Genomic DNA, 11,682 nt, shown 5'->3' with positions numbered 1-11,682 from the left:
GCAGGGATGGGCAGTATTTCAAATACATGCATTTGAAATACAAAATACTATTTTGTATTTAAATACATTTAAGCTTAGTATTTTTGTATTTTCAAAATACAAAAATACTTTTTGCCAATCAACCTCTTAATTAGACTGCTGATTTCCTGGATCAACAAGTATACAAAAATACTAGATACAAAAATAAAATAAAATTTCCTTCAGAAACAAATGTAATCCACTGCGTCTTCAGCGGTGACTTCACACTGACAGGCATCTGAGATCGGCTCGATTTGAGAAAGGGAAAAATAATTTAATGAGATTTAAAAAAAAAAAAAAACACTGGGTGAATCTTTATCATTATAGGGTGGTTGTGTACACACACTGCCAACACACATTTCAGTTCAAACTATGGCTGAATGATTTTGGAAAATCTAATTGTGATTTTTTTTTTTTTTTTTTACCAATATTGCGATTGCGATTTAATATGCAATTATTTTTTAAAGCTCTTTATGTTCTGTATTATTCAACCGAGACGAGCTATAAATCATTGTATAGTAAGACCAACACATTATTAGATAGATTAAACATAAATGTTCTTTTCTGTAGGCCAGGCCTATATGTTACGATGAAATTAGGTGATGCATGAATTGATATGAATGACATTTTTATTTAACAACTACAATCACAGTATATTGACTGATTTGCTGAACTTCCAATGTAAGCATGTAATAATTATGACAGCATAAAGCACTGACAAATAAGCCTGTTGTAAACATTAAAATGAAAGTCAGTAAAAAGTCACACAAAATAAAGTAGATTGCAGAAATATAAAAACAAATCTGTTGCTTTACCGCACTACTTTAGGTAATTCAAAGTCACTGTAATAAACATGTGGACTGCACTTTTTAAACACTGTCTGTTAACTTTAGACAGACTTTAAACAAATAAATAAGAATATATATATTACCTTAATATATATATTATTTTAAGGTCGAAGTCTTCAGTAATGAAATGCACCGTAACACTGTTACTGCTTGAGTAATTTCCATGTGCCGTTTTGAAGTACGTTCATATATACGCTTTCAAACATTTCCTCGTGTAGCGTGCCAGGGTTGCTAGGTTTTCACAACAAAACCCACCCAATTGCTACTCAAAACTAGCCCAATCACGTTTCGAGGGGGATCCACCGGTAAAAATCGCATTCCAGGGGGTAAAATACACGTTTTTTGGAGGGGTTCCCCAAACAGCGGACTTGGCAACACTGTAGTGTGCCAACTTGATGCTTCCTCTGAAGACTGCTTAGATGTGTTTGACTTGATGCAGCGCTGCTTAGAACGATCGGTGTGTGTCATCAAAGTACTGCGAGAGCTATAAGAGCATGGACGTCTCCTTATGACTTCTCTCGCCGTACTTTGATGTCATACACCGATCGATCTTCAAGTCGAACACACCTCTTTACTCTCATGTGTCACGTGACAGTATAATCGCAGCCTCTGCGGTTGAAAAATCGCGTTTTTTCATATCGCGATATTATTGCAAATGCAATTAATCGTTCAGCCCTAGTTCAAACAACTTGTAAAAGTGCATGTCGTATCCGATGACCCCTTTAAGTAATCGTTCAGCAACCAACTAGTTGGAGTAGGTTACTCAATGCCTATCCGTGATTCTTGAGTCAACTGATGGGACTGAATATGCTAAAAGTTAATAAATGTGTATTAACCTGTTCCCATAATAGGTAAAAGAAATGGCTTGTGCTGTAAGACGCCACCGTTTCACTGCTGCTGTTTACCATCATCTCTGTGCAAAAAGGATTCAGAGAGCTGTGCGAGCACACTGGGCTCTTAAATCCGCCAAGAGGAAGATCTCTTCGGTCCTATACATCCAGGTACAGTTAATCATCAAAATAAAATAATTTCTTAATTACAGAGAAGGAATTACATGTTTTTGAAGTTCACAGATTTTCAACCAGCTTTGTATTGTTAACAATGTTGGTTGTATATGTAAATAAAAAGGTGTACTTTTTATCTGTTAACCTGCATTGAGATACTTTGGGTGATAAATAAATGGGGATATTTTGGTGCAGATAACAGAGAAAGGGTTCAGGGCTTTTGTGAAAATCACAGATTTCAGTGTACATTTCTCTTTTTCTCTGCCCCACTTTTCTAGCAATGTTTTAGGGCAAAACTGCAAAGAAAGGGATACCTTAAAGACAGAGAAGACATCATCAAGTCCCAGAGGGCAGTGAGAACTTGGTTACATCATCGCAACAAAGCTGCTGCTACTATCCAGTATGCAGTTAGGAAGCTCCTTCTGAGACGCCGCAAGGAGAGGCTACAACGTGGAATAATAAAGGCCCAGGTATGGTGTCTTAAAGGGATAGTTCACCCAAAAATGAAAATTTACATTTACAGTTACATTTAGTCATTTTGCAGACGCTTTTATCCAAAGCGACTTACGATTGGGGAATACATAAAGGACAAATATCGTCTAGACAAGAGGTTAAAGTAGAGCATAAAGTGTCCGTTGCTGCATTCACATCCAGAGATGAGAAATGGGTTGGTGAGGGAAGCGAGGAGGATACTACAGAGGAAAGATGGGAGGGGGAAAGGGAGCGTAGGGTGTGTGTGGGGCTGAGAATTGACTACTGATTGTTCTGGTTTTGTCTGTGAAGAATGTGGCGAAGTCATTAGCTGTTATAGAAGTGGTAGGAGGTGGTGGAGGGGGACAGAGGAGAGAATTGAACGTTTTGAAGAGATTACGTGTGTCTGGAGCGCTGTTGATCTTGTTGTGGAAGTAGGAAGATTTGGCAGTATGGACTTCAGCAGAGAAAGATGAAAGCAACAACTGATACATACTCAGGTCAGCAGAGAGAAAATGGTGCAAATCAAAAGATCTGTCAGAGTTTGGTCCGATGCTCACGAAGAACATCGGATAACCAGGAGTTGGAAGGGGCAGCCCGTGCTGGCCTGGAGGAGAGAGGACAAATATCATCTAGACAAGAGGTTAAAGTAGAGCATAAAGTGTCAGTTGCTGCATTCACATCCAGAGATGAGAAATGGGTAGGTGAGGGAAGAGAGGAGGATACAACGGAGGAAAGATGGGAGGGTGAAAGGGAGCGCAGGTTTCGTCTAAAAGTAACCGGTATAGGGGTTGGTGGCACACAGGTAGCAAAATGTAGTTTAAATGTAATGAAGAAATGGTCAGAGATATGAAGGGGTTTTTCCAAAATGTTGTCTGCAATACAGTTGCGTGTGTAAATTAAGTCAAGTTGGTTGCCTGATTTGTGCGTGCTTGTAGTGGTAAGTCGTTTGAGATCTGCTTATCCCCAGGGCATCCAAGATGTAGGTGACTTTGTTTCTTCAGTACAACACAAACGAAGATTTTTAACTCTAACCCTTGCAGTCTTTTCAGTCATATAATGGAAGTGAATGGGAATATAAATACTGTTCAGTTTCTTGCACAGAATGATCGTTTCGTGTCTTTACACATCAATGTATCGTCACGAGCCACAGGGTTTAATTTATTCCCATTCACTTCCATTATATGACTGACAGACTGCAACGGTTTGAGTTAAAAATCTTCGTTTGTGTTCTACTGAAGAAACAAATTCACCTGCATCTTGGATGCCCTGGGGGTAAGCAGATAAACATCACATTTTCATTTTTGGGTGAACTATCCCTTTAAATGGACTTGTTTAAAAAAAAAAAAAAAACTGACTTAAATACTTATACATTTACGTATACATGTATTTTACTCACTATTTACGGTTTTTTCAAAAACAGTATTACTTGGTTTCTTTAGACCACAGAAGTGTTAATGTAGGTTTTGGACATGTTTTCTATTTTGGGTGAACAACTATTAATTAGAATTTTTATAATGTGATTAATTGTTTTAAGGCACTCTGGAGGGGTCATCGTTCAAGAAAACATCATGACACAAGCAAAGTCATTTCCATGAGGCGCCGTCTCAGGGAAGTAAATCGGGGGGTGAAGGAAGAGGACAAGCTGTGTAACAAGACTACAACAGCACTAAGCTACCTGCTTGGACTTCAAAATTATGCGTACATTCTTGCAGCCTTGAAACATTTGGGTAAGACCTTGTTTTTAAAGTTTGGAGGCTGGCTGATTCATAAAATGACAGCTAACGTTATCTTTTTGTCATGGTTAAAGAAACTGCCACAAGACTTTCTCCTGAGTGCTGTGAACGTCTTGTTGAAAGCGGAGCAACACACACCATCTTCACTCTGATAAGGAGCTGCAACAGAAGTGTGCCTTCAATGGAGATCATCATATTATCCATCCAAGTTCTTCTCAACTTATCAAAGGTATGTTGCCTCAATTAAGGAATTAGGTTTGTTAGTTACAAATTTGTATGAAATCATTTAATATGCTGATTCATTTATTGCATTTAACATTGTTGATTTTTGCCTTTTTCAATATATTTTTCAGTACAACAGAACCATTGATGCAGTTTATGATGTAGACAACTCTGTAGAAACCCTCCTGGATCTTCTGCAGATCTACCGGGAGAAGGCTGGAGATAAGGTTGCAGAAAAAGGTGGCAGCATCTTTACCAAGGCTTGTTTTCTCTTGGTCCTCTTAGTCCAGGATGATGGTTTTGTTTACGCGGCGCGATGCAATGCAACGTGTAAAAAGACTAAACACTATAATTAACTCTGGATTCAAGAATTTGCTTTTCATTAGGGCAACTACAAAGAACAATTTAATAGTTCTAATAAACTTTAATTGCAGAAAAATATGAATTCAATAATTAAGAGCCTGCAATATAATGGAATATTAATATTGTTTAATGCATTTTAAGCATTCAAAAATATCATTTGTTTTCGCCCCTTATTTATTAATAAATAATTTATTCCAATTGCCCTAACCCCAGCAAAACATTTATGGGGACTGTGGGCCAGATGGGCTGAATTTTAGCACCAGATGATTCTCTTCTAGGGCCAGAAAGAAGACCTAATAATAAAACTATTTAAACTAAACTCCTTAAGGGAGCTGTATATGCTCAAAAGTTGTTGCTGCTTCTGGAAACCTGTTTGTTTTGACTTCATATATCTGGTGTTAATGTATACATTTTTTTAATGTGTTGTAGCCTGGAATATTTAGTGTGCATACATATTGTATCTCTGTGTTTTGGAGATTTGATAAAAAAAACAAAAACAAATTATTCCTGTTGTACAAAACGTTGTGTCACCAAGATAGACTACTATGAAGGGGGTCCTTGGGTGTGCTATAGCCCCAGGGCCCTATGTGTTCTTAATCCGGGCCTGACCATAGACATTGGCCTACCTCACTTATATGGTATTAATTTAATTTGTGCAGGTCTTTAAAAAGGTCTTAAATTTGAGCCTAAAAATCCTGCAGATACCCTGAACTGAGCTAACGAGTGATCCTCTGCTGCCATCTACTGGTTATAATGGTCATTTCATGTCATCTTCATCTTAAAAGTCACATTTTTTCATGACATCTTCATAAATTAAACATGAATCTTTAAAGTGAATTACATAAAGTGATTACATGCACTGACTTGCCGTATATAGGTAAAAATGTAGGGTTAAAAGGGTTAATATCATTTTCATACATGCACATCTAAAGAATTATAAATTTAGTATTTCTTTAGTTGTTTGTTTGCTTTTTCTTGCAAGAAGTCCAAAACAGACAAACTGAATAGGGAAAATTTTTTTATTTTGATCTGCTCCATTTGTTTTTATCTAGTAGTATAACTGATGCTTCGTCAGTGTTTTATTTCCACTGTCACGCACAAACAGGTAAAGTTATCACCCCATCATTACACTTTTGTCTTAGGGCAAAACCTACTGAAACTTTGCCCCTCTGACACTTAAAGGTGATGTGATCATCATGTGGTGCGAACATCTTTTGTTGATCAGCGAAGGCCAACTCAATTCCTCTTTCATCCATTTCCCCCACTGTCACTGAACAGGGCACTGAAATAAACCCAACATGTCACTATCAGTGTCACAGTATACATTTATTAACTAATCATCACAACATACAACTTAAACTACAAGATTGCATCATAAAGTATATGCATGATATATATGGTGTAGCGTGTTTATACTTAAACACTTAATATTCCCTCTCCATTCGCCTTGTTGACAGGTCAAGTATTTGGAGAAAGCGGGGTGTGAATCCAATGTGTATTTATTAAAACACATGTATTCAACTCTCTCTCCTGTATTGCATTCCTTTTTTGTCATTTCTACTGTATCTGCATTGTTCACGTGTGGTGGTGGTCCACATTTCTTTGAGACTGTCATCACCAAAAAAAAAAGAAAAGAAAAAAAAATCTGACATTAGTAAATCTCTAATATGACAATGAGGTAATTGTAATGTTTGTTTTTTTTTTTGCTCCCAATTTCATTCATTTGCACATATTGTGAGATTTAAAAATAGAACATACCAGCGCACAGTGGATTTGGTGTCCGTCTCGTGTACATGTGGCTTCTTCTGCCATTTTCTCATACCCAGACTCGCAATAATAATATTGTTTTGCTCCCAGTTTCATATCTCGTCTGAAAAAATGGTCTAGGTGAGACACATGCTGGTCATGTGGAACTTCACATCTAATCTCTGAAACAATATTCACATGCTTTTAATAACATGTAGTGAGTCCATCACCAAATCCAGAAGTGTTTCTCTATAATCTTACCTTCACAAACAGGCTTATGATCCCACTCCCCATTATCTTGGCATGTAAATGTTTTGCTGGTTTCTTTAATAAACCAAAAGCGTTTTTTAGAGCAGGTGATTTCCACACTTTCTCCAGCTCTGAAAATAGTCTTTCCCTCTGGGTTGATCTTTATCTTGGCATGTAAATGTTTTGCTGGTTTCTTTAATAAACCAAAGGCGTTTTTTAGAGCAGGTGATTTCCACACTTTCTCCAGCTCTGAAAATAGTCTTTCCCTCTGGGTTGATCTTTTTTACTCCAAATGTGGTTGACTGAAGCTCACAGGTTATTTCTGTACAAGACATAGTTATGATGTATTTAAGTGTTAAAAAAGTTTTTATTTTTTATTCATTACACACTTATTTCCTTTTGTATGAAGGTTTTTGTATTTAAGTCATGTGGTGCGAACATCTTTTGTTGATCAGCGAAGGCCAACTCAATTCCTCTTTCATCCATTTCCCCCACTGTCACTGAACAGGGCACTGAAATAAACCCAACATGTCACTATCAGTGTCACAGTATACATTTATTAACTAATCATCACAACATACAACTTAAACTACAAGATTGCATCATAAAGTATATGCATGATATATATGGTGTAGCGTGTTTATACTTAAACACTTAATATTCCCTCTCCATTCGCCTTGTTGACAGGTCAAGTATTTGGAGAAAGCGGGGTGTGAATCCAATGTGTATTTATTAAAACACATGTATTCAACTCTCTCTCCTGTATTGCATTCCTTTTTTGTCATTTCTACTGTATCTGCATTGTTCACGTGTGGTGGTGGTCCACATTTCTTTGAGACTGTCATCACCAAAAAAAAAAGAAAAGAAAAAAAAATCTGACATTAGTAAATCTCTAATATGACAATGAGGTAATTGTAATGTTTGTTTGTTTTTTTGCTCCCAATTTCATTCATTTGCACATATTGTGAGATTTAAAAATAGAACATACCAGCGCACAGTGGATTTGGTGTCCGTCTCGTGTACATGTGGCTTCTTCTGCCATTTTCTCATACCCAGACTCGCAATAATAATATTGTTTTGCTCCCAGTTTCATATCTCGTCTGAAAAAATGGTCTAGGTGAGACACATGCTGGTCATGTGGAACTTCACATCTAATCTCTGAAACAAGATTCACATGCTTTTAATAACATGTAGTGAGTCCATCACCAAATCCAGAAGGGTTTCTCTATAATCTTACCTTCACAAACAGGCTTATGATCCCACTCCCCATTATCTTGGCATGTAAATGTTTTGCTGGTTTCTTTAATAAACCAAAAGCGTTTTTTAGAGCAGGTGATTTCCACACTTTCTCCAGCTCTTAAAATAGTCTTTCCCTCTGGGTTGATCTTTTTTACTCCAAATGTGGTTGACTGAAGCTCACAGGTTATTTCTGTACAAGACATAGTTATGATGTATTTAAGTGTTAAAGTTTTTAAAAAAAAATTCATTACACACTTATTTCCTTTTGTATGAAGGTTTTTGTATTTAAGATCTTTCATGCCAGAACAGTGTGTAGATAAGAGGTTTTTATTTTGTGAACCAACAAAAAGGACTATCTGTTATTTTAACAAATCACATTAGCTTTTGCTTTTTTAGCTTTTTTTTATTATTTTTTTTTATTTGAATAGCATTAGACCTGTTTGTTACCTTTTGATTTCTTTAATTAATAATACTGAGGACATAATGTCACCCTTTAAAAACAAGTAAATCTCAGGGATTAAAAAAAAAAATCTATTACTAGTTAAATTAAATCTTGTGTCTTATGGGAGAGAGTGTATAGCACAGTGGCACTAAAATACTAAATTAATTTAAATTCTAAAAGGACTATCTGTTATTTTAACAAATCACATTAGCTTTTGCTTTTTTAGCTTTTTTTTATTATTTTTTTTTATTTGAATAGCATTAGACCTGTTTGTTACCTTTTGATTTCTTTAATTAATAATACTGAGGACATAACGTCACCCTTTAAGAACAAGTAAATCTCAGGGATTAAAAAAAAAAATCTATTACCAATTAAATTAAATCTTGTGTCTTATGGGAGGGAGTGTATAGCACAGTGGCACTAAAATACTAAATTAATTTTAATTCTAAAGAACATCTGATTGGACCAAAAAATGTATAGCACAGGTAATCAATATCATCAGTATTTTTGTATTGTATTGATTCTTTCTTTTTTTCTGCATTCTCATGGTTCATGTTTGGTGGTGGCCCAGGTTTTATTTTTAGACTGTTATCACCAAGCAACTGTCGCATTAATAAATCTTAGTAGTAGCCAGATTTCGTTTTATGCTGCTAAACCATATAGTATGTTAGAACTATTAATGACTATGACATAGTCATTGTTAATGTGTTTAAAGAAAATTATAATTCTGTTGAAGTGTTTTTAGTTGCTGGTTCACTCTGATTTCTCTGATTTTCTGAAGAAAATCTGACTGGTGTTTATTTCATGCAAAACCTGCTGCCACATTACTAGTTCATAACTTTGCGGTTGCCGTGTTGTTCTTGATGTTGCTTCCTGGCCCAAATCAAGAGAGACTTAAGACCTGATGAGTTATGTGCCAATTTGTGCATAGATTTTAATGAGCAAAAGTGATGCTTGAGATAATAATACACTGACAACTAATTCAATGCTTTTACCTTCTCTGCAATTACCTAAACATTCAGGGAATGGGCTGCTCCATTCTCCATTTGACTGGCAGGTGATTTCTCTCTGTCCTTTTAAAACCAGTCCTTGTCCATTGCATGAAAATGTTAAACTATATCCAGGTTTGACTGGACCCTCAAGATCAGGGAATCGCTCCATTTTGATGTTGTTCTCTGTTGTGTTTAGTGGACATGTTACTTCTAGAGAGAGACGAAATACTGGTCATTGCAGTGTCCTCCATCTGGACTTATTTATCCATTCATAAGTAGTTGTCATTTGTCTCAATAAACTAGGTGAAACATTAAATCTACAATTTTTATAGGGGAAAATCATATAAGTTCACGAAATTAACTTTGTATCAGCAAGTCATATTTTTGCTGTATAGTGGAGACTGGGGCTAGTCAGCTGTCAACTCACTAAGAGATGAAGAAAGACAGCATACAAAATCTATGTTTGATGCATGAATGATTGATGTTTTAATGAATAACGCATTGATGTTAACGTTGTCATTACCTTTTTTTGATTTTATTTCTTTCACTTTTTTGTATCAAGAATGTAATTTATATATTTTTATACATTATACAAACATTTCAACATTTTTTAAAAACAATTCTTAAATATTTAAAGCAAATATATTTGCTTTATATTACAGTATTGCTTCATACCTCCACATATCGGATATGGGTGATCCCATTTTCCATTTGACAGGCATTCAATTGTTCGTTGTCCATGCATCTTCAGGTTCACATCAGTGCATCGAAAAACTAAAATATGTCCAGGTTTATAAGGTGAAACGATACCTGGATGTCCAAATAAAATGTCAACGTTGATGAGTTGTTCCCCCTCACAGGTAACTTCTGTAGATCAAGAAATACAATTCAATCATTATTAAAAGATAGCTGTTTTAGTTTTACTGAAATAAAGCAGAGCAGGGCAGTTTAATGACAGCTAACTTTACTTCAAATTTAGACCCACATTTTGGTTTTATGGTCAATGAAATTTCATGGAAAATGAACAAAAAACTATATATAAATTCAGACCAGCATTATAAATAAAGGTGATATACAAACATGATATTATTATATATTGTGCAACATATTGGATGTTTATTCTTTGGCTACATTGTGTATCATTGTGTTACCTTGAGCATTTGTTGAGACATCTATGATCGTTAATAGAAGAAAGAGAAATATGTCACAATATTTCATTTTAAGCTGTAAAACATGACAAATGGCTTAGTACAGTTTGCAAAGCTAATAAACTGTATAAACAATATTGACTGAATCATCTACCAAATATTTAATCTTTAAAGGCTGATTCACTTTCCTTATTTAACAAATCAATGCAAAGATTTCTTCAGTGTTAAACATGAATGAGTACTGATGAAAAACTCTGATTACCTGTTTTCCAAAAGAATTATTCATGAACTCTTAAGAGCGGTGGTGTTATGAATCCCTGAAGTCTGTGAAATGTAGATAAAAAGCAACCGTCCCCTTCCCTCCACCCCACCAAACGGGACTCAGCTCAACGCCCCCAAAAATGTGATGCAATCTAGGAAAACCCACCAAGCTAATAAACTGTATAAACAATATTGACTGAATCATCTACCAAATATTTAATCTTTAAAGGCTGATTCACTTTCCTTATTTAACAAATCAATGCAAAGATTTCTTCAGTGTTAAACATGAATGAGTACTGATGAAAAACTCTGATTACCTGTTTTCCAAAAGAATTATTCATGAACTCTTAAGAGCGGTGGTGTTATGAATCCCTGAAGTCTGTGAAATGTAGATAAAAAGCAACCGTCCCCTTCCCTCCACCCCACCAAACGGGACTCAGCTCAACGACCCCCAAAAATGTGATGCAATCTAGGAAAACCCACGACATGGTGAAATATTATCTATTATAGTTGAAGTTGGCTGAACACCATGATTTTCAGGAACAGAATTTAGAGAAAAAAAAACTGGTTTAAAGAGAGGCAATGAAAATAAAAGCACAACAGTCAAGTACCACAAGTACCACCTCAGCTCAACGCCCCCAAAATTGTGATGAAATCTAGGAAAACCCACCACATGGTGAAATATTATCTATTATAGTTGAAGTTGGCTGAACACTATGATTTTCAGGAACAGAATTTAGAGAAAAAAACTGGTTTAAAGAGAGGCAATGAAAATAAAAGCACAACAGTCAAGTACCAGAAGTAAAAGTCACTTTACTGTGGTAAAATACCTATTTTAGTCACTGTACACGTGCGAAGCAGTTCAAAGAATCAAACCCCTCCTTTCCGTGAGCCCTCACTGCTGTGATTGGTCAGATGGCACAGTCCTTTGTGATTGGTCCAG

At 35.8% G+C, this 11,682-nt stretch overlaps 2 protein-coding genes across 5 annotated transcripts in view; one reads left to right on the top strand and one right to left on the bottom strand.

Annotated features, from left to right (window-relative positions):
* LOC107741567 (abnormal spindle-like microcephaly-associated protein homolog) overlaps positions 1-4,655 on the top strand; it is a 24,635-nt gene extending 19,980 nt beyond the window's left edge. The window contains exons 24-28 of the mRNA XM_016554320.1: positions 1,718-1,867; positions 2,149-2,340; positions 3,879-4,071; positions 4,152-4,306; positions 4,431-4,655. Of these exons, the coding sequence (XP_016409806.1) occupies positions 1,718-1,867; positions 2,149-2,340; positions 3,879-4,071; positions 4,152-4,306; positions 4,431-4,655 (915 nt within the window). The remainder of the gene's footprint in view (positions 1-1,717; positions 1,868-2,148; positions 2,341-3,878; positions 4,072-4,151; positions 4,307-4,430) is intronic.
* A 2,715-nt stretch (positions 4,656-7,370) lies between these two features.
* Positions 7,371-11,203, bottom strand: LOC107741546 (E-selectin-like). 4 transcript variants are annotated; one of them, XM_016554301.1, is made up of 7 exons: positions 11,057-11,203; positions 10,482-10,554; positions 10,006-10,197; positions 9,334-9,540; positions 7,895-8,086; positions 7,646-7,815; positions 7,371-7,495 (listed from the first exon to the last, which is right to left on the bottom strand). In XM_016554301.1, exons 1-7 carry the CDS (start codon positions 11,078-11,080, stop codon positions 7,463-7,465), a joined length of 891 nt encoding a protein of 296 aa, XP_016409787.1. In that variant the 5' UTR covers positions 11,081-11,203; the 3' UTR covers positions 7,371-7,462. The 4 variants fall into 4 exon arrangements, with proteins under 4 accessions (XP_016409787.1, XP_016409786.1, XP_016409788.1 ...); XM_016554300.1 differs by lacking the exon at positions 11,057-11,203 and adding an exon at positions 10,741-10,868; XM_016554302.1 differs by lacking the exon at positions 11,057-11,203 and adding an exon at positions 10,741-10,868 and having other exon boundaries at positions 9,349-9,540.
* Between the last annotated feature and the right edge of the window lie 479 nt (positions 11,204-11,682).

Source organism: Sinocyclocheilus rhinocerous, unplaced genomic scaffold (assembly GCF_001515625.1).
Source record: "Sinocyclocheilus rhinocerous isolate Xijiao unplaced genomic scaffold, SAMN03320098_v1.1 scaffold556, whole genome shotgun sequence".
Lineage (NCBI taxonomy): Eukaryota > Metazoa > Chordata > Actinopteri > Cypriniformes > Cyprinidae > Sinocyclocheilus > Sinocyclocheilus rhinocerous.
This window is presented reverse-complemented; position numbering and strand designations above follow the sequence as displayed.